This window comes from Cupressus sempervirens, chromosome 11 (genome assembly GCF_028749045.1).
Source record: "Cupressus sempervirens isolate cs-2001-9-10 chromosome 11, ASM2874904v1, whole genome shotgun sequence".
Taxonomy (NCBI): Eukaryota; Viridiplantae; Streptophyta; class Pinopsida; order Cupressales; family Cupressaceae; genus Cupressus; species Cupressus sempervirens.
The window spans coordinates 857627557-857647863 of NC_143128.1; the positions used below are offsets into that span (position 1 = coordinate 857627557).

Genomic DNA, 20307 nt, shown 5'->3' on the forward strand with positions numbered 1-20307 from the left:
CAATGATGTATGTATAAAGTGAAAGACTAAATGTCTCTGAGCTGTTGTGCATTGTTTCTATTCACTAAGTTCTTTTCATCTTTTGTTCAATGAACCCTATACAACTACATATATGAGCCTATCTAGGGTTTGTCTACTTTATTTTATGTTTTCCCATTTCCCATTCCTTTTATATTTTATAGTTAAATGTACATAAAAAACCATGAAACCCTAATCAAAATCAAGAGCTACCCCTATGAAATGTAAGAATCATTAATCCAATAACAACTTGTCCAACTATTGTGAACATTTGTTGCTACCCACCAAGAAAGTTACACTAGTCAATGTAATATCAAAACGACAAGTCTATTTAGTACTTACCAATAGGATAATGGTTGTGTGAAGGAGAGTATGCTACACCCTTAATCCTATAGTGGACATTTAGTATAAGTATTTGTATTGTGGCTAACTTAACTCTTAATTGAGTTATATAATTATTGTAAGGCCATACATAGGTCATTAACTCTATCTTGGTGGCATCTGAGGAAAAGTAGGGTGTATATATGAGCTAGTTTTTTATTTATCGTCATCATATTGCAAGTTGGGTTTTCTTGAAATTTTTAGAGATTTGTCCCCTTGAGGCGACCTATTATTATCTAGACAGTGTAATATATTCACTCTTACATTATTTCCTAAAAAAACTTATTTTATTACATTTTATTATTATTTTATCCCTAGAAGCTAAATCTTGAGAGCTTATAAATAAGTGCTTTGAGACGACAATTCAATAATGAGTGTTCATGTTAAAATTCTGTTGCGAAATTTATCATTTGAAGTTTGCAAAAAATGTACTTCTTTTTCATGAAAGTGATGAATGTGACATGGTCTTGAGCCTATGTTGTAGAAGCTTAATGTTATTAATTTTTTGTGGTAGTTATATTAACTAAATTGAATTGAGTCACTTTCTCAAGCTTTCCATTGATGTTTGTTATTTATTAAGTGATAAACTTATGCGTCACTTAATTGGAATCTTGTGGTGTTCATCCATTTAAAACATTCATGTGGGTGTAGAATTACTCACATCTAAGTTAGCCAAGAGTTAGCATTCATCTGTATTCTTCACTATTAAGAATCTAGTGTTTGCACTTAGTGATATATAATTGAGCTTAAAACAAAACGAGAAATGAAACTAGTGCGCAAATTTCTCCTTACAAATATAGTACTTCAATTTGAACAAGTAGTGCAATTTCCAAATTTGTAAAATTATCTAGGTGTAATGTTTGTTATTTCAATTAAATTTTCATTGTTGACTTAAATTTATATTTCATCTCTTTTGCTATCTTTAAATCAAAGTAACAAGAATCAGAATCGGCAAGGCTGAATCGAATTGTGAATCGGGAGTAACTTATTCCATAAACCCTTTATCGCTGATTCAATTCACCAATTCACAAAAAATCGTTTGGCTTGAATCGAATCGCATGAATTGTGATGATTCTCGGAACTATGCTTTAAATACATCATTTCCTCAAAACTATACAAAACTAGTGATTAAAATACACTACCAGAAAAATTTACAAGTTGTCATACCTCACCGACATTACTTAATGCATAGAAGATAGTCCCTGCAATAACCAGTGTATCACCCAAAAGTGGTTTACTTCCACCTGCATATCATTGACAATACAAGTTGTATTAAATATTATGGGCATGGCCTTCATCTCTTTTAGTACTCTATAATCATTTTAGTTACAAATAATTGTAGGCTTTATTTTTTTACCATGCTCAAAATATGGCTATTATTTTTCTTAAGATAATGACAAGACATATTTTCTATTGTTATAAGAATAACTACAAACATTTTCTATTGTTACAATAATAAACAAACCTGGTGAATAATAGTACTAGAAAAAGAATATTACATCCACCCAAAATGATTTCAAATTTCATGCAAAAATATATGGTGCAATAATATATATTGAAAAAAAAAAGAATAAAATTGAAAAACTAGTGTTATATGTTATAACCCTTCCAGAATTGTTTCTTGATTCTACTAAAGAACTCAATGAGACAACACAATTGTATTGTTGACTTGGTGATCAACACTTCTTTGGGCTCCTGTGGGTCGAGTTAAATGTGACTTTTTTATCAGGCATTGATAGTTCGAGCTTTTGGTGCAACGACAAATGATTAACAATTGGTATCAAAGCCTTGGGTCACAGGTTTGAGTCTCCCTTCAGTATGTGTTGAAGGTTTAGTCGGTGCTGGGGCGAGACTGCTGACTTGGTGGTCCCACTCCCAACCTCCTTGGGGACTCCCATGGGTCGAGTTAAAACTGATGTTTGTATCGGGAGTTGACAGTTCAAGCAATGGGTGCAATGGCAAATGATTCCAGCATGTATAATGAGATTTAGTTTGAATTTGAAATAACAAGTATTCTCTCAAACATTTTTACTAAATCCTTGATAGGTTTCAAACTACAATTATAAGTTTCCCGAAGGATTTGATTGTGTGTTTCTTGTTTACTTTCTTTTATAGAGTACCTTTGATATTCATAAATAATAACAAGTTGGTATCCCAAATCTAGAATAATCACAAATAAATGTTGTTCTTATTTTTTATTTATTCACTAATGCCACTCCATACCGGAAAAACCTTAATAAAAAGGAAGAGCAGAAAACATTTGCACCTTATTACTATTCATACAAAAATTTGGATACTCATAATAATAAACCTGCTGCTATATGAGTTTTCATCTCATCCCCTAATACTGATTACTACTTCACTCTAGAACAATGTATACAACTGTTGCAGTTATCATAATAATCGGCTTCCTCTATAACTGGTTTCTATACTCCTACCTTTATTGATATTGCCTTTTGTTTGAGCAATCCCTATACAGCAAGAACACACCAAGATCAGGAATGTCTAAAATCTTAGATTTGAAAACACTTAAAACTTGAGTTGCCAACTTCATAAAAACCAAGAAATATAAAAGGTTTTATAACAATGATACACACCTGACAGCGATCACTACAAGAAACTTTAAATGAAAACTATTAAGTATTGAGAACACGATTGCACTGAGAGGGGGTTGAATCAATATATGTCGAACTTTTGCATTTTAAACTTAATAACAAAAGCACATCACTTAATCTCAAAGCATTATACATTTTCTATAACTATTCACATGAAATCAAGCTATCATGCAACATAAGTAGAACATAGGATATACATGGAGACCCTTGTGGAAGAAAACCATGACACGTTAACGGTTTTATATAAATACTTCTTTTACAAACTGTTTAGACACCAACCTACTAAAGGCACCAACCCTCATTCCATGCACCAACTTGCTAGAGCCACCAATCCATCATTCAAATTTCTACTTTTTAATGAATGATAAATGATCCACACCGTCCTTTTCAACAAGATCATGTGCATTGGATTCCCCCCCTCTTGGTCATGACATATCATACACTTGGCATACATGGTTGGCTCCGCTTTGGATCCCAACAACTACAGGACTATCATGGTGAGGCATACTTTCTCTAAATTGTACACCACATTTTAATATGCTCTACTTAATCAAGAGTTAAATCGACATCAGCTATGTGCTAGAGGGTAGGCTAGGTTCATATAGAACTATGAGAGTATGGATTACATATTTACTCTCAGGACTATTATTGAGTAAGTTGGACATCGTTCCTTGAAGGTTTACTTCTGGTTTGTGGATTTCTACAAGGCCTTTGACTCAGTTCCTGGGGTTTCCCTTTTCAAGAGGCTACGCGACATTAGAATCTCAAAGACTCTCTTGACTACCATCAAGAGACTCCACGAGAATGTTGTGGGTCGCATGAAGACCCCACTTGGGGTTTTGGACTTCATTCAAAGCACCATCGGCGTGAAGCACGAGTGTTCACTTTCTCCAACCCTCTTCAGGATATAAATTGATGAGCTTAAGGGATTTTTTGAAGAGCATTTGCTCCCTAAGGATGGTTGTTCCTTGCACCAGGTTGTGATATTTATCTTGCTCTTCGTGGATGACATGGTCCTCTTAGCCTCCTCAATCAAGGGCTTATAGAGATTGCTTGATGGCCTTGCTTCTTTCTATGTCTCACCAATTAACAGTTAACTTGGGAAAGACCAAGGTGATGATCTTCAATGGACTTAAGACCTCTCACCTCCACTTTTTTCTTCTAGGGCAATGAGGTGGAGATCTCTTCTTCAAAAACTTATTTGGGAGTCAAGTTCTCTGGCCCTCGCTTGAACATGCATCCGGCCCTTCAACCCCATATCAATAGGGGGTATGGTCCCTTAGCTATTTTGGAGATAGTGTTTTCAGCACCATTTTGAAGACACCTTGTCCAAGATGACTCTCATGGACACCTTGATTAGACCAAGATACTCAATGGCTTGATCGTTTAGGGAACCTCTTTATTGGAGTTGGATTGGTCCTCGATTGAAAGAGTGTAGTCCCTTCTTTTGTAGTGGAATATTAGGTGTAGGAAGCACACACCCCACAATATAGTCCTTGCTGAATTTGATGACCATCCCTTCAGGCTTGGCACAATCTTCGACCTAGTTTAGTTCCTACATCATCTTCATGACTTTGTGGATTCCTCGATGAGGTGACATAGGTACTCTTATCTTGCTTACAGCTCTTCGAAAGCTATTGCAGCATCTGGGACTTCCGCTAGGGCCAAGTGTTTGTATGCTCAAGCCTCAGCTCTCCTTTCTCAATCGGGTTCGAGCTTGACTAGCTCCGTATGTTCAATTACTCTTTGGATGCCCACCGTAATGTCCCTTTCTGGGGACATTAGAAACATTACGGGGGTCTACTTTACCATATTAAAATTTACTAGGAGAGATAAGACAAAAAAAGACGGAAGGGTAGTCAAACAGTCACAATTGTGAGAATTAAAGGAGAAGTAACCCTTTCATTCAGTATGCTTGATTTATTATTCAGTTCAGTCTTCTCTCTTACGAGAGTCTCGGAAAGCTTCAGCTTTCAGCTAGTTGGAGGACGTAGCCCCTCGTGCTAGCAGGCAGTGGATGCAAACCCATTGTCTTGGGAAACATCATTTCGGGTGTTTCATTTGCACTTATAGGTTCTTATCTTATCATTTCAATCCGACTGTTAAATCTGTATTTAGGATTGGTTTATGTGTACTGGTTATTGTATCGCTGCTATAAAATACAATCACGTATTTAGGAGTGTTGGAGAACTTTTGGTTTATCCTACTGATTTGTAATACATTCTTATATGCATGAATCATTAATATCATTCTGAAGCAAACGGATTTATGTGGGAAAATACTAGTTTCTTATTGTTGCTCGTATCACATCTGCTTATGCTTGAAATTCTGAATATAAAGCTGAAAGAAACTGGTTATTAATTGGTGAAGAGTTTTCTGATTCAAACATCGTACTGCACTCCCTTTGTCTGCTTCTGAGTTTGAATATTATTATTAAGGAGAAACTGGTTAAATATCTGTCGGCTATTGTACTGTATTCGTTTGTGTTCGAATACATCTACAAGATTTTAGTTTTGGTTATTTTATTTTAAAGAGAAACCAGTAAATATCTTGTCTAGGATATTACAGTGGTATCAGAGCTGGTCTTCCTGCCAACCTATGACATTATAACAAAGTCGTGTATGCTACCATCCTAAAGGGTCAGATTTGCATACCAGAGTTTTAACAGAGGTAGATTTCCAGAAAGGCTTATCAGAATAAGTTTGGTTGCCTGTGAATTTCAAAGTAAGAACACAAAGGTTCTACAGTTCTTATCTGGGTTTGACGAGCAAAATCTGTTTTCAGTTTTAAGTCTTTGCCCCTACAAGCTTTATTACGCCTAGAGAAAGTTTTAGATAGTCTGAAAATATGTTATAACCCTGAATATTCTAGCAAAATGGGACAATGGTGATTAGTATCTGCTATGCGGAGGGAAGAATCAAGAACTGTGGACTAAGCAGTGAGTGATTCAACTGCCAAGTTAACTAGCTTTATATACAAGAGTCTTGTCAGTGAAGACTATCTTTAGTGGTTAGAACAGTGCTCAGATATGATGTGTTATACTTATTGTTTCTAAAGGACGATAATTTTTCTGAAAGCATTGTTACAAGAGCTGAGATATTGGAGGTAAGGACCCTATTAAATATGATGTGAACTATCAGGCTAGTTCACAGCCGTTTCTTGTTTGGGGTCTACTTGTCACAACCCTGGCAACGAGTTATTGATGGCAATAGGATGATGTTCAGCGAATCAAATAAGAAAACAGGTATGGAGCATATGGTTTAAATCTTGGTATTTTCGTGTCTACTGATCTGCATTTTCATCCAATCAAGGTTACCATCTCCTGCGTTAGCTTTAGAAAGAAAATAGTGAACTAGGTGGTGTTATGGAGTTCTAGCCCAGACGTAGTGTGCCCATGTGAATACCATTGTAGCAGGTATTATGTTGAGATCAATTCGAGGTAAAACACAGCCGGACGCTCATATGTGAATGTGGAACATTCATACGGAATTGAGACAGACAAAAGTCGCATTATTGGCCCCGAGCTTGCCCTTGACACATCCAGCAACAAGTCCACGAATGGTGTATAGGATATGGATATTAGCGAACAGTTAGACCATTCACGCCCAAGCTTTAATAAACAGCTTCCTTGAACGGGTCGTGATTTGTAAAACGTGAGGAGAAGATTGAAGTGGGTCAACATTATTAGAAGATACAGGAAATAAAACGTGGATTGGAAACCTAGTATGTAAAACGGTGCAATCAGGTTTTGGAAGTTTTGAAAAGTATCTGAAGATGCGCTGAAGCTTTGGGTTAGAAGAAGAAAAAGCGGCGTTACAACTCCTGCAGTCAGCAATTAACTGACTATTCATCAGCGCCAAATTCATAACGCCAAGCAATAATGCCGATTTTTTTTTATCAGCTCAGAATTGCTTACTGACGACAGATTAAAAATAAAATAAAATAATGCCTGCGTGTCAGAATCTGTGGCAGTTGGAGAGCCGGGAAAGTCTCAGTGCCTCGCATTTGCAACTCTGGGCAACGTGGGTTGAAACGGCTTGTTAGGGTCAATATGACAAGTGGCAGTAGAGGTGAACAACGGGTCTAGAATAAAGTTTGTGCAGGTGAACGACGTGTCCAAATCTATGAAATCGCTTCCGAAATATGAACAGTTAAGATTGCGATGTCCTTAGATGCTTGCGGGAGTTCTTGAGCCGTAATGTTGGTATATTGTCATTGCTGCTTGTTGCAAACCTTGGAGCGAGTGACACCTGTGAAGCAGTCGAGAATGATGCATCGCATGCGCCATGAAAGTGTTCAAGCGTATGAAGAGACATGACATAGATGATAAATGTTTTTGTTTGTAACACTTTTTCGGTTACAGAAGTCGTAAAGGGCAGGGTTGGTAATGATTTACGTATTAAAACTCTGATAGTTAATAATCAGTGTCTGGAGCATCTTATGGTAGGCGGATTTTGCAGAAGCTCAAAAAACTAGTATCAGTCGTAGATTGGGAAGAATTCGGTGTTCCTTCTACCACTCGGGTTGCCTTAATGTTTGAGTTTCAAAAGAACGTTATTGATTATGTATGCAAGTTTGCAAATCAAGGATGAATGGGGCAATCCCTGTATATGCGTGTTGCATAGTATGTGTATAAATTCATGGTCCATGTGCGATTGTATGCACAGATGATGTATCGATGCCCATGTGATCACTCATGACTAGAACATGAGTCATGATGCGTATATGTACAGGAATATGAAGAAAAGTTGTGAAGTGCTTCTGTGGTTTTTATGTTAATAAAGACTGATATCCATCTGCAAAGTTGTATTCTCTCATGTGTGACTCAATCAATCTTCTGAACAGTCTATTCTTGACTAAGCTTGATCGATTAGTTTTGGTTCAATTTAGATCTGTATATGAGTATCGAAGGATAGACAAGTTGATGGAAATAAAAAAACTGTTGATTCAGGAAGCTTGATTGGCATGTATTGATGCTCATTACTATCTATTTTGCTGCGAGTTTGTAGTGTTCAATGGAGATCTATTTATGGAATCTCTATGATGTTTAGTTGCGTATTGAGAGAATTATATAACAATTAGAATATTGCTGAGTGAAGATTGCTACTGGTCATAAATATAGAGTGGAAACAAATCGTTGTTGATTCTACATCTCTGCAAAATAGTCATAGTCCTCGCAGCTTTTTTCTTTAAATATCCATAATGTGAATCAGGACCCACCAGCTCATTGTTATGAATCTATAATTGAAGCATTGGAGGAGCACAGTTCAAATACAAATTGTGAAATATACAACCGCGAGATACCTTGCCAGGTGACGGTATTATCAGCATTTGATCGACGGGAATTCCTAGGCATTTTTACATGGTGGTTGGTGCTCATTAAGCACAAGGTTCTTTGTTTTGATTTGGAGGAGCATAGGATATGATTTACAAGCATTGTTCTTTGGCAAACAACAAATAAACTAGATGAGCCTGCTATAGTAATTCAGCAAGTGGTTTTGTTGAGAAACATGATGTATAGTTGAACTTGGTTTGTCAAAAGAATAGCTTAAGGAAGAACATAGTGTCAAGTTTTTACATAGTATTCAGGACAACTGTGCAGCTGGCTTCTTGCCGCATGTGTTTCCAGGACTGTATTTGTACCTTTGCCAGTGAACCCATGTTAAATTGTAATCTTAGAATTATGAATATCATACCTAAACAGTACATGGTAGTCATATCATTTGTTAGCCTTTAAACTGCAAATATATTTGAGTATTTTGTAACAACTACCCATAGCGAGGCAACCAGACATTTCCAAGCAGCTTGGCAATGACTGCAATTAAATTCATCAGAGGCAATCTGTAACATTTATCCACTCAATAACTAAACTTGGTAGCAAAACTACAAGTCAAATATTTCAAGCCTCTTTGGTGACGAAGTTTCAATTAGATTGACCAGTGTTAGGGCTGCAATTTGCCACACATCCCAATGACTTCATTAAGGTTCAGTAACAAAGGCAAGTATCTAGCTATGGGAGGAAAACAAGATTTGGATCATATCAAGAAAGCTCCTATGAAGCCACAAGAGCAGATAGTTCGGAATTCAGATTCCGTTGTAAAAGCTAAAATACTCAACATTTATGAGGACTACAGGGGTCTTCCTACCAGAATTCAGAAGGATCTATCATTCAATGAATATATGGATTTATATCTTGAGCAACTAAATATGACTGATATGGCAAACCGGAAGTATTTGGAATTGGCCCAAGATCTTTTTGCATACGAACAACACACAAAGGTTTACGAAGAAGTTCGGATAGACCAGAATTATCTTTTAGATGATCTTGTAAAAGAAGAACAGACGACTACTGGAGATGAGCAGCCTACTCGCAATTACGTAGAGGATTTTACACAAGGTGCAAGTTTCTTCGTTGGTGATTTAGAAGTGAGCCTTGACAGGAAGTTTGAGGAGATAGTTTGCCCACAAGGTAATAGTAGTATGGAGCATTTTTATAATGAACCTTAAATTCCTAACATGCAAGGCTTGAAATTGGAAGAACCCCCTAAGATAACACTGCAAGATAATAAACAGTTCCAGCAGAGCAGTAACAAAATGCATACCTTAAGGAATCAACTGAGGGTTAGTGAAGATATGGTTGTGGCATCTTTAGTACATTATGACAGGACTCATGAATTGGTTGGTGAACTCTACAAGAGGATTCTAAGAGAAGCAAGAAGAGATTGGAATGTTGATGACTTGTAGGAGGTCAAGAAAGCCCTCGAAACTATGAAGTCAGATTACTTGTATTTGCTAACCGATAGGGATTATATCCTTAAGATTGTTGAGATATATGCTGAATAGGAAAATAGAGGGAAGGAAGAAATTGACAAATTTAATAGAGAGCTGAAGCATGTTAGTAAGGCATTGGATGAGGCTCGATTCTCTCTTCAAGGAGCAGAAAATCAGATCAAGGTCATGAATCAATCTCGGGAACATGAGAATAGAATGGGACAAGAATTTTTCCTAGAAGTCATCGATGAGCTTGAGAGCATTCAGCAAACTTATGACTTGGATAGCTGCCCCAAACAATTAAGTAGCAAAACTTCAAATCACTTTCAGCTGATAGATAACCCCTTGTTTGCAATGGCTGCTGACTGGACGTCCGATAACCCACTTTTTATGATAGATGAGGGAGTCTCTTTTGTTTTCCTTGAGGATGAAGAAATTGATTTCAGACCTTGGAATACTGATTCAGATCCTAACAGTGATTCAGGAACTCAGCTTAGGAATGATAAATCAACTTCTACTGATAACATATTTTCTGATTTCAATCCTCTCGAGAGTTGGGTGATTTTCCTTCATCAACTGCTAAGTAATTCTTAGTGGAGTAGCTAAGTGAGGAATGTAGTTATATTTCCAGCATCTTTCAATTTCATGGCACCTTTGTACTTGGGAGTTCTCCAAGTTGATAACGATGGTCTTGGTTTTAATGTCCTTGAGATAGTGATTTTAGCTTATGAGCAGCTCAATTCCTACATCATCCATTTAGGGCAGGTCTTCACACTCTACTGGGTTAAACATGGACCTTTGATGTGCTTCTACTTCATCATAGCAACGGAACGACATAACAGAGTTTGGGATCCAGGTGTTGGCAAATTGTATCTATGGTTGGACGAGGATTTTATTGTGGTCATGGTGCTGATCCGTGCTGATCAGTTTACAGGTGCAGGTGCCGAGTTCTTCCAGAGAGTCATATGGGATCCAAGAAAATGGTTGACAGGTGGTTTACAACATGACACCTTGCTTCACAGTTTGGCTGGATTTGTTTTCAGTTCAGGTTACAAGGTCAACTACAGATTCATATGGGATCCTAGTATTAATTGCTTGAGGGCAAGCAATCTCAAGGAGGGGAGACTTGTAATGTCCCTTTCTAGGGACATTAGAAACATTAAGGGGGTCTACTCTACCATATTAAAATTTACTAGGAGAGATAAGACAAAAGAAGACGGAAAGGTACTCAAACAATCACAATTGTGAGAATTAAAGGAGAAGTAACCCTTTCATTCAGTATGCTTGATTCATTATTCAGTTTAGTCTTCTCTCTTACGAGAGTCTCAAAAAGCTTCAGCTTTTATCTAGTTGGAGGATGTAGCCCCTCGTGCTAGCAGGCAGTGGACGCAAACCCATTGTCTTGGAAAACATCACTTTGGGTGTTTCATTTGCACTTACAGGTTCTTATCATTCCAATCCAACTGTTAAATCTGTATTTAGGATTGGTTTATGTCTACTGGTTATTGTATTGCTGCTATAAAATACAATAACGTATTTAGGAGTGTTGAAGGACTTCTGGTTTATCCTTCTGATTTGTAATACATTTTAATATGCATGAATCATTAATATCATTCTGAAGCAAACGGATTTATGTGGGAAAATACTAGTTTCTTATTGCTGCTCATATCACATCTGCTTACGCTTGAAATTCTGAATATAAAGCTGAAAGGAACCGGTTATTAATTGGTGAAGAGGTTTATGATTCAAACATCGTACTGCACTTCCTTTGTTTGATTCTGAGTTTGAATATTATTATTAAGGAGAAACTGGTTAGATATCTATCGGCTATTGTACTGTATTCATTTGTGTTCGAATACATCTACAAGATTTTAGTTCTGGTTATTTTATTTTAAAGAGAAACCAGTAAATATCCTGTCTGGGATATTACACCCGCACCCATCTCCTTACCTCACGACAAGAGCTGAACAAGCACATTAGATTGTACATTTATAGACAATATATCCACAACACCTAGGTTTGTCCCAGTGGGGGGCTTTGCCCCAAGTGGAGAACTTTCTCAAGGTCCAAGAATATGATCATTTTTCACCCCTAGTATCAATCCCATCATTGGTCACATTCTCTTTGCATCTTGCTTGGCCCTTTCAGAGTGAGATCTTGTTGGCTATACATCTAGATCGACCATCAAATTGATAGAGAGGATAGGGTCTACCAGTAGTATACCTAGGGGAGGTCGAGATAGAGCTCCACTTCATCTTTGGTTGCCCTATTTATTGTGAGATCAAAGGAAGATTCTATTACTTTTTTAGGGGAGTTTAGTCCCTTCCTGCCTTTTTAAGATACATTGAGCAATGGTGCCTTGCACTTTATTTTTGGGGGGCTTTCAAACTTTGGGACCACTCCATCCAGCAACAGCTCCCCTCGAGACTGCACATTGACTAACTGATTACTTCTTTTTTCAAGACAGTTTAGCTACCTATGGGTTCTATGCATCATCTTGGTCCCCCCCTCCCCCTTCTAGACACTCTGGATTGATAAGGAAGCACAAAGAGTTCTTTCAATAGAGATGCTCCTCTTCCTCTTCTCACAGAGTTCTTCAGCAATGACGTGGAGCTTCATCTCGCTCGAGGACCTATCCTTTGATCTTGGATTTCTTCTCTGTCGCTCAAGACAACTAGCGGGTTGCTCGCCTTTTTGGTTGTAGTTGTTTTCTTCTTGTTGCTTGGCTTTCTTTTCTCTGTAATGTCCCCATTTTAGCAGTTGACCAAGTGTGTGTGCGTTAGCCTTGTTCTACATGGTCCCAAGGGCTAACGAAGGGTTTAATGGGATCCTGGAGTGTTTTGGCCTAGTCATTTCCAGTTTGGGCCAAAATGAAGTTGATTTACTCAGTTTCAGGCATACTTACTATTTTTAGTAAGTCGGCAGGACACAGTGTAGGTCAATTTTGGTGATTGGATTTGATACTCCTCGGTGAGAGCTTTCCCATGAGCTATCACTCGCATTATTCAGAGTCCGATTGCTAATACATTTTAATACCTGAAGTTTTATTAAAGTGACGCCTAATTTAATTGTAAAATATTAAAGTGTTACTTTAATATTTATTTTATGGGGATATGTACCCAAGGGAGACACAAGGGGTATTTTAATATATGTTTTATATATTACACATCTTTTATCTCACATTGCCGATGTGAGTTGAGCGGACCCTTGGAAATAGAATAAAAGGAAGCATTTGTGGCTTCATTAGACAGGTTGAATATGAGAAGAAATTGGTGTCTGAGTTGCAGCTCCGTTCTTGGCATTTGAGGACGTTTATCCTCTCTTGTAACATTCTAGACGTCATTCCCTTGGGGTTTGGCCTTTGGAATTCTTTGTTATCGGCTTCATTATCAGGCAGTTTAGTTGCATTTCCGGCTACAGGCAGATTTGGTATTTTTCTCATATCTTCTTCACTACTTGTCCGATGCTTATGCCGCTTTGAGGGAATGATATTACGAAGGTAGTGGACTGATTGAAGGACAAAGTACTGTAGCAGCAAGTTCGAAAGCATGGGCTGGAGTATTATGTCAATAATGCTGAAGTAATTAGTGAGTTGATAAATCTGCAATGTATTTGGTTTTATGAATTCTGAAAATAACATTTTATTGGCTGTAGTTCATTTCCACTTTGCATATTACTGTAGTTTCTTTCTTGTTTATGTTGTATGATACCAATTCCATGCACAAAACACAACAAACAAATAAACGTTTGATTTCTGGAGTTATAAGGGGTTTAAAACATTAAACGGAGAAATAAGAGGTTGAATGCAAACTATTTGACATAATTCCTTTCAGCAATTTGGTTTAGTTTTTTGAGACATCCAGGGGTACCCATTATATTCTCGGATATCATTTGGCATCCTGCTATAGGCTGGTCTTTTCCTTTTTCACAGTCCCTTGTGCCCTCTTTGTGGCCATGTGTTGAACATTAATAAACTTATCTTCAAACTGTCATCTTTCTCAAATCTGTTATAATCTGATCATAAATCTATCACAGGGTGATCAAAAACTCTTCACATAAATCTGCTATAGCACTCCTTATATCCTTCTCATCAAGTCTTTCATTTATCTTCTCATATTCTTTTTCAATATGTTCATAAACCCCTCAAAAGATTTCTCCAATATGCTTCATAGATCTGCTCCAATAACCACTCTTCACAAATCTAAGAAGTTATCTTTGCAACACACAACTCTCTATTACATTCATATATCAATAGTTTCCTATTTCCATATGTTATTAATACAATCTGCCAATAGACTTATTACTCATTAATAGACTTATTACTCATACATCTTCTCTACACCAAATTTATGCTGATCTATAATGATATGTTTCTTTTCTTTCAGTCACTCCACTACATACCTCATTTTCATTTCATTAACTGCTTAATATAACTTCCCATAAAGTATGAGTTTATGAATAAACACATCCTCTCATAAGAACGTGTCATTTGCTTACATGATTATTTATCCTTGATCGCTGCCTAACCATAAATGTTGTCTTTTTAGGCTATATAAAACTGATTCTTAAGGCTATATAAGACTGGTTTTTACATCTATTTCGCGTACAACGGCAGATGATGCACTAGTTTATGCAGACACGAGCAGTTGATGACAGTCATTGGACAGATGTCACAAAACATGACTTCTTTCAGGTTAATATCATTAATCAGAATGATACATGCGATGGTAGAAATGCAGGTATTCGTAATTCTAGAATGGCGAGAACCAGTGTTTCTGAAAGGCTCTTCTGTCCTACTTTTACACCTAGGGATGAAGAGATAGCACCACCACCTGAGGAGAAACAACCAGAGGCTAATGAGTTTATAGAAGCTTCTGACAAATACCAGACACTTCCTCCCACAGTTAGAGAGGAGATAACCTTGAATCAGTAAATGAACCAGCAAAAAGATAGAAAAGGACACAAGAAGAATGTCCCCCGACTCAATGTAAGGAGTACAAACAGGCATTGAGTAAACTATCTCTTCCAAACTTTGATGGTAGTGGGTGAAGCATGGCACAAGCTTGGATACACAAACTAGATACACTCTCAACACTCAAACCCATTCCAGAAGACGAGACAATTAGTTTGCGATCTTGCATTTGGAGGGTGCAACATATGATTGGTGGCATCATGGTTTGGAGAAACTAAACCATGTGTTAAACTTGATTGAGTTCTCTGTTAAGATCAGCAGCAGGTCTTGAGCAAGGTCTACAGCTAGAGCTTAGGTTCAGAAGCTAGATAATTTTTTGCCTCTTAGGTCAATGGCTGAGGATGGGGCAATTAAAATTTGTTACTTTACACTTGCATGACGTTGGGCCTGACTGGTGATACCATGGCCTAATCACCCTTAGGTCATAGTTCAATCACTACATATTATGAATTTATTAACAAACTTGTCAAGAGGCTCAATAAGGACCCTAAGTTGCTCTCTAGAGAGTTGAAGTAGCTGAAACAGTATCGCTTACTCAAGACTTAACATAGAAGAATTCTAGAGGCTACCAGTGATGGTTTCCAAAATCACAAAGTGGAGATTGCTGGTTCTTTTTAGTGAAGGATAAATGGAACCCTAAGTTCCACTCTAGAGGGTTGAAGCAGCTGAAACAGTGTGGTTCACTGGAGACTTATATAGAAGAATTTTAGAGGCTACCAGTGATGGTTTCCAAAATCACAAAGCAGAGATTGCTGATTCTTTTCAGCAAAGAACTAATGGAGCCCATCAAGGGATGGGTCAAGGCCTTTGATCCACCAACATTATAAAAATTCATAAGGAAAGATAGAAATATGCAGCTGCTGTGCCAAATCCAAAATTTCAGTCAGACTTTGCCAAGGAAAAAGGACAAAAAGTATTTTGGAAAGGATTCAAATCAGCCAAAGAAGATGACTCTAAGATTAGATAGTGAGGCCCTCAATGGCCTTAGAAAGAAGATATGCTTCACACCCAAAGAAACGTGGGCCCCAAGTCATATGTGCACTGAAAGGAAAGGCAAACCAGATAGATTAAGATTTTATAAGAATTTAAGGGCACCCAATTTTTAAATTTAATATTTGACTCAAAGTGATGTATTATTTGCCTTAAAATAACTTAAAACAACAAGATAAATGATTAATTTTCTATTTTATTTTTCCATTGCCAACAAAAATGGGCCATTTCAAAGTAGTGGGGGGAACTCTAATACACAGCTCTAGGAATATCTAATATTTTCCCAACAAGGTCAAAATCAACTCAAAGTCTCAAACTATCCTTGGCAGTCACTATCCTAGGGAAAAACAAATCTCTGACAATGGAATTGAAATGGCGTTGCAAGTTAAATATAATAGTTTTGGAAAATGCTCACGCCCAAATAGCCAACTACCACACCCAACAATCTACCTTTAACACATGCGTCCCACATCAAACACATGCAATGATTGAGTCAACTTCAGCAATCAATCCTAAAGCCTTGTGTTCAGACTCATATTAGTATTATACTATTATCAACCCATATTCTTCTCATCCAGTCCAGTAGAACAGCAATAGCATCCAAGCTTATACATTAGCCAATATGAAATTAAAGAATACCCATGTTTGATTCCAGTATTAGTGCCCAGACATGTATGAGATATGCCATCCACATATGCAAAGGAAAAATCTATTAATATATTAAACAAATCTTCAAGAGGCTATAAAATTGGTCTTTGTAAGAGAGTCCACAAATTGTCCCCTTCAATCATTGAATTCCCAATAAGAAACTTACGTGTTCTCTCCAAGAACTAGCTAGCTAGTGTAGAATCACTACCAAAACTAGCAAACCCATAAGTCTCTAAATGTACTTTTATATTAACTCCTGGAAACTTATCAAAGGCTTTACAAATTCCCGCACTTTTAATGTTTCGCTTAATTCCCAAGAATAAATTGACTTCATTAATTTCTTTTAAAGTGTTTCACCTAAGTCAATTTAAAAAGTTTTATTGAATTAAGTAAATAACATTACCCATAAAATATACTTATCAATTAGTATTTTATTATTAATTTTAATTTTTCCGTTTTACCTGACTATAGCCTACTGGAATTAAAAAGGCTAATAAGTCACACTATACTACTCCTCAAAATGGGACACATAGTAGAAAGCTAAAGCAATATAAATTGACACTATGGCACGTCAGTTGCTGACATATGAAAATCTTGAAGATATGTCTACTTAAGAAATATTAATATAAAGATGGGACCCACAGAGAAATCAAGCAGTTGAAATATGTAATTGTCAAAAATTGAAATTATATCGATTACCACCTATTGTTTTGGGGATATAACCTTTCAATTAAAGATAGCTTGAACTAGGATACATATTACAGTATACTAATGCAATATGAATTAGATTATATGAATAAAAGTTCGTTGATTAATTGATCTATCAAATCAAAAGAAATGTTTATAGAAATGAAATGATTATACTAAATTGGAAAGAATAAGAGAAAATCCTCATATTGATACTTCCTTATAAAATATCTAAGATACCAAAACAATTAAAAAAAGGAATTACCTGTCACAGATGTGCCTGAATCAGAGAAAAATACAATAATGAGCCCACCAATGCAGATAACAGCACCCAAATACTGCCAAATCTTATATTTTGTTTTGATAAATAATCGAGTAAGAATCATAACCCATGGGATGGTCCAGCAGTCCAGCAATGTCACACTAGTGATTGATGTATACTGGTATGCCTTCACAACTGTCATCACCACAAATATAAAGAAAATTCAGTCCCTTAGACCCTCTTTGTGGTCACTTGTTGGACAATCATAAGTTTATCTCATCTTATCTAGAGGGAACTTTTCTGTTGCATTAGTATTTTTATCGATGCTTTGTAGTATCTTGCAGATTTGCAAATTCAAGAAAAGAAATAGTTGTGAAAGCTAGCTTCAAATAGCAGTTGTTAGAAATTATAACCAAAGTTGCATGGACACAGCTATGAATACAGTCATTTTTTAAGACCTCTAATATGGATGCAGAGGGATACAACATTCATAAAAACAAGTACAAAGATATTTAACACAATTTTCTATGTTAAAAGAGGAGCTTTTACTTTGAAAGCAACATAGATATGTAATGCTTCATACATTTATTTAAGTTGATTTACCAATTTACAATATGCAAAAAATAATAAAGATGCATTGGAAGATAACCCAAACCAATGGGTGACTGAAATAGAAAAACATTTCATTTGTCTTCTTAATTTAATGTAGGTTTTTCTTCTTATCTAAAATAAAAGAATCATAAATAATTCATGGTTGAAATATTTTTAAATTTTGGGAGATTTACATCAAATTTGAAAAAAATCAAATTACAGTACTGGCATCATTGAAAAATCAGGTTTTTGGGGCATGTATAGGAATGGTAATCAATGTATATCCTTATCCATATTTGATACAGAGATACACAGGGGCAAATGCGCATCTGGCTACTCTGATAATCACTGTTGGTTCTATCAGTAATCATATTGTTATTCATTAAGAGGGGTGAGGGGGCCTCGCATGAAATATTGTCCCTTAGCTGAGGGTACCTCGATGGCTCTTTCCTGTCACATTAACTTGCTGATGTTGGCACCATAGGGCTAGTTTGTTCTTTATGTGCCAAATGCCCGTTTTAAATGGATGCAGCTATGGGATTGCACGCCTTATTTGTTGTAGGTAGCTATGCAGCTTATTGATGGGTCTTCATTTGGATAATTGAAAGATGTGGTCATTAGCTCATACAATAAGTAATTGTGACATAAATGGTTATATTTACTCTAGAAAATAGACATGAAGATTGAAGAACCCTAACCACTTCAACCAATGTGGTGCTTGGAGAAGGCTTTGAATTAGCTTCCAAACTGGTGAATTTTAAATTAAGAAAATTACAAAGCAAGAAGCTAATGTTGTCCATGGATTTTACATAATTTGACTAGACAACCAACTTGCCTTAATATTGTTTTTTAACTAATGAAAGAATTTATCAACTTCATTTGACAGTCAAATATGAGCTGGAGAGGAAAAAAAATATGAATCCCTCGCTATACTTTAGCTCATAGTTTGTAGCTAATCTCAACTTCACTCAAGATATCATGACAACAATAAGCAGCAATATATGGTAGTCTGTAATGTCCCCATTCTTTTGACAGGCCATTGAGAGTCAAATTCTAGCCATCCTCATTCCCTAGGCTAGAATTAATCAATTAATAAAAGGGATAATTAAATAATGCATGACTTAGCCCAAAAAGCTAATGTTGGGAGATTAAAAATTATAACTCAAAGATATAACTTAAATTGGGGCCATTTGAAGTTATTAATTGTTTCTCCTAGGCGACTAAATGTGGGGGTCATTTAATAATTAATACAACTTATAATATTTGCCTAAGTTGCCAATGAGGAATCTTCTATAGGCTGGAGATTTTATTTAAAGGCTTCGACTATGGGTTTGGAAGATGGATGGAGCCAAGTTATTATTATTTTACAATCTGCAATTTGTGTGCAACTTCTCAGGACGAAACCCCTAGAAGGAAAATCTTCTAGACGAAACCCCAGGAGACTCAGCAAACTCATTACAGCAATCAAGTGCCTTGAATTACATACAGAGCAGACTGCTGGTAATGAATTTTAGGCGGATGAGAGCAAAAGAATTATTCAAAAAACAGTTTTAAGGGTTTAGGATCAACTTTAAATAAAATAGCAGCACCTTTTGAGTGCATCAAGTCTATAAATCTGATTGTTACAATCTTCACAAGGGTATTTGTTATTGTCTGATGGGGCCGGTTCTGGTATGTAAAGGAAAGTTCTCTTCGGGCATGCAATTAATATCCATATTCTATCTGCAACTTTCTAATTCAAATAAGAGCTGTATTTTGGTTTGTGAAATTTGTGTGGTTGTGAATTCTGCAAATTTCGTAGCTTAGGATATTTCAGTGGTATCAGAGCTGGAGATCTTGCCAGCATGTTGAGATTTCAACGCTGCATGTCAATTTAGTGAGTTTGCATGTCAGTTTTGACAACTACCCAATTCTTGCATGTCATAGTTTATGGTTGCATGTTGCTTCTGATCAGCTGCATGTCAAAATTTATGGTTGCATGCTACTTCTAATCATTTGCATGTTAGTTCTTGGTGAATTTGGTGGTTGCATGTCAAAATAAAGGAAATCTAAACACAGATATAACACTAGAAGTAGATCTGGGCATCAAGAAGAATCAGAAATCAGACCAGCTGAAGGTGAAATGGGTGATAGAAGAGATGGATCACCACCTAGAAATTTAAACAATCAAATGGATCAGTTTTTGACAGCCTTTGCTCAGCAGCAACAACAAATGATGCAACAATTCCAAGATCGAATGATCACTGCTATGGGTCAATTGAGGATGGGTCGTTCTAGGTCTGGAAGATCGAGTAGTGTACCTAGTCGGGCCAATAGTAGACATGAAAACCAGGACAGAGTAGGGTCTAATGCTGTTAGAACAACAACTATAC

At 36.6% G+C, this 20307-nt stretch overlaps 1 protein-coding gene across 2 annotated transcripts in view; it reads right to left on the minus strand.

The window, feature by feature from the left end:
- LOC149532225 (uncharacterized) overlaps positions 1-20307 on the minus strand; it is a 208205-nt gene that overhangs the window by 140098 nt on the left and 47800 nt on the right. For both annotated transcript variants that reach the window (XM_089808523.1, XM_089808524.1), the window contains exons 4-5: positions 17348-17539; positions 1567-1643 (exon numbers count right to left, since the gene is read on the minus strand). In XM_089808523.1, the coding sequence (XP_089664649.1) occupies positions 1567-1643; positions 17348-17539 (269 nt within the window). The remainder of the gene's footprint in view (positions 1-1566; positions 1644-17347; positions 17540-20307) is intronic.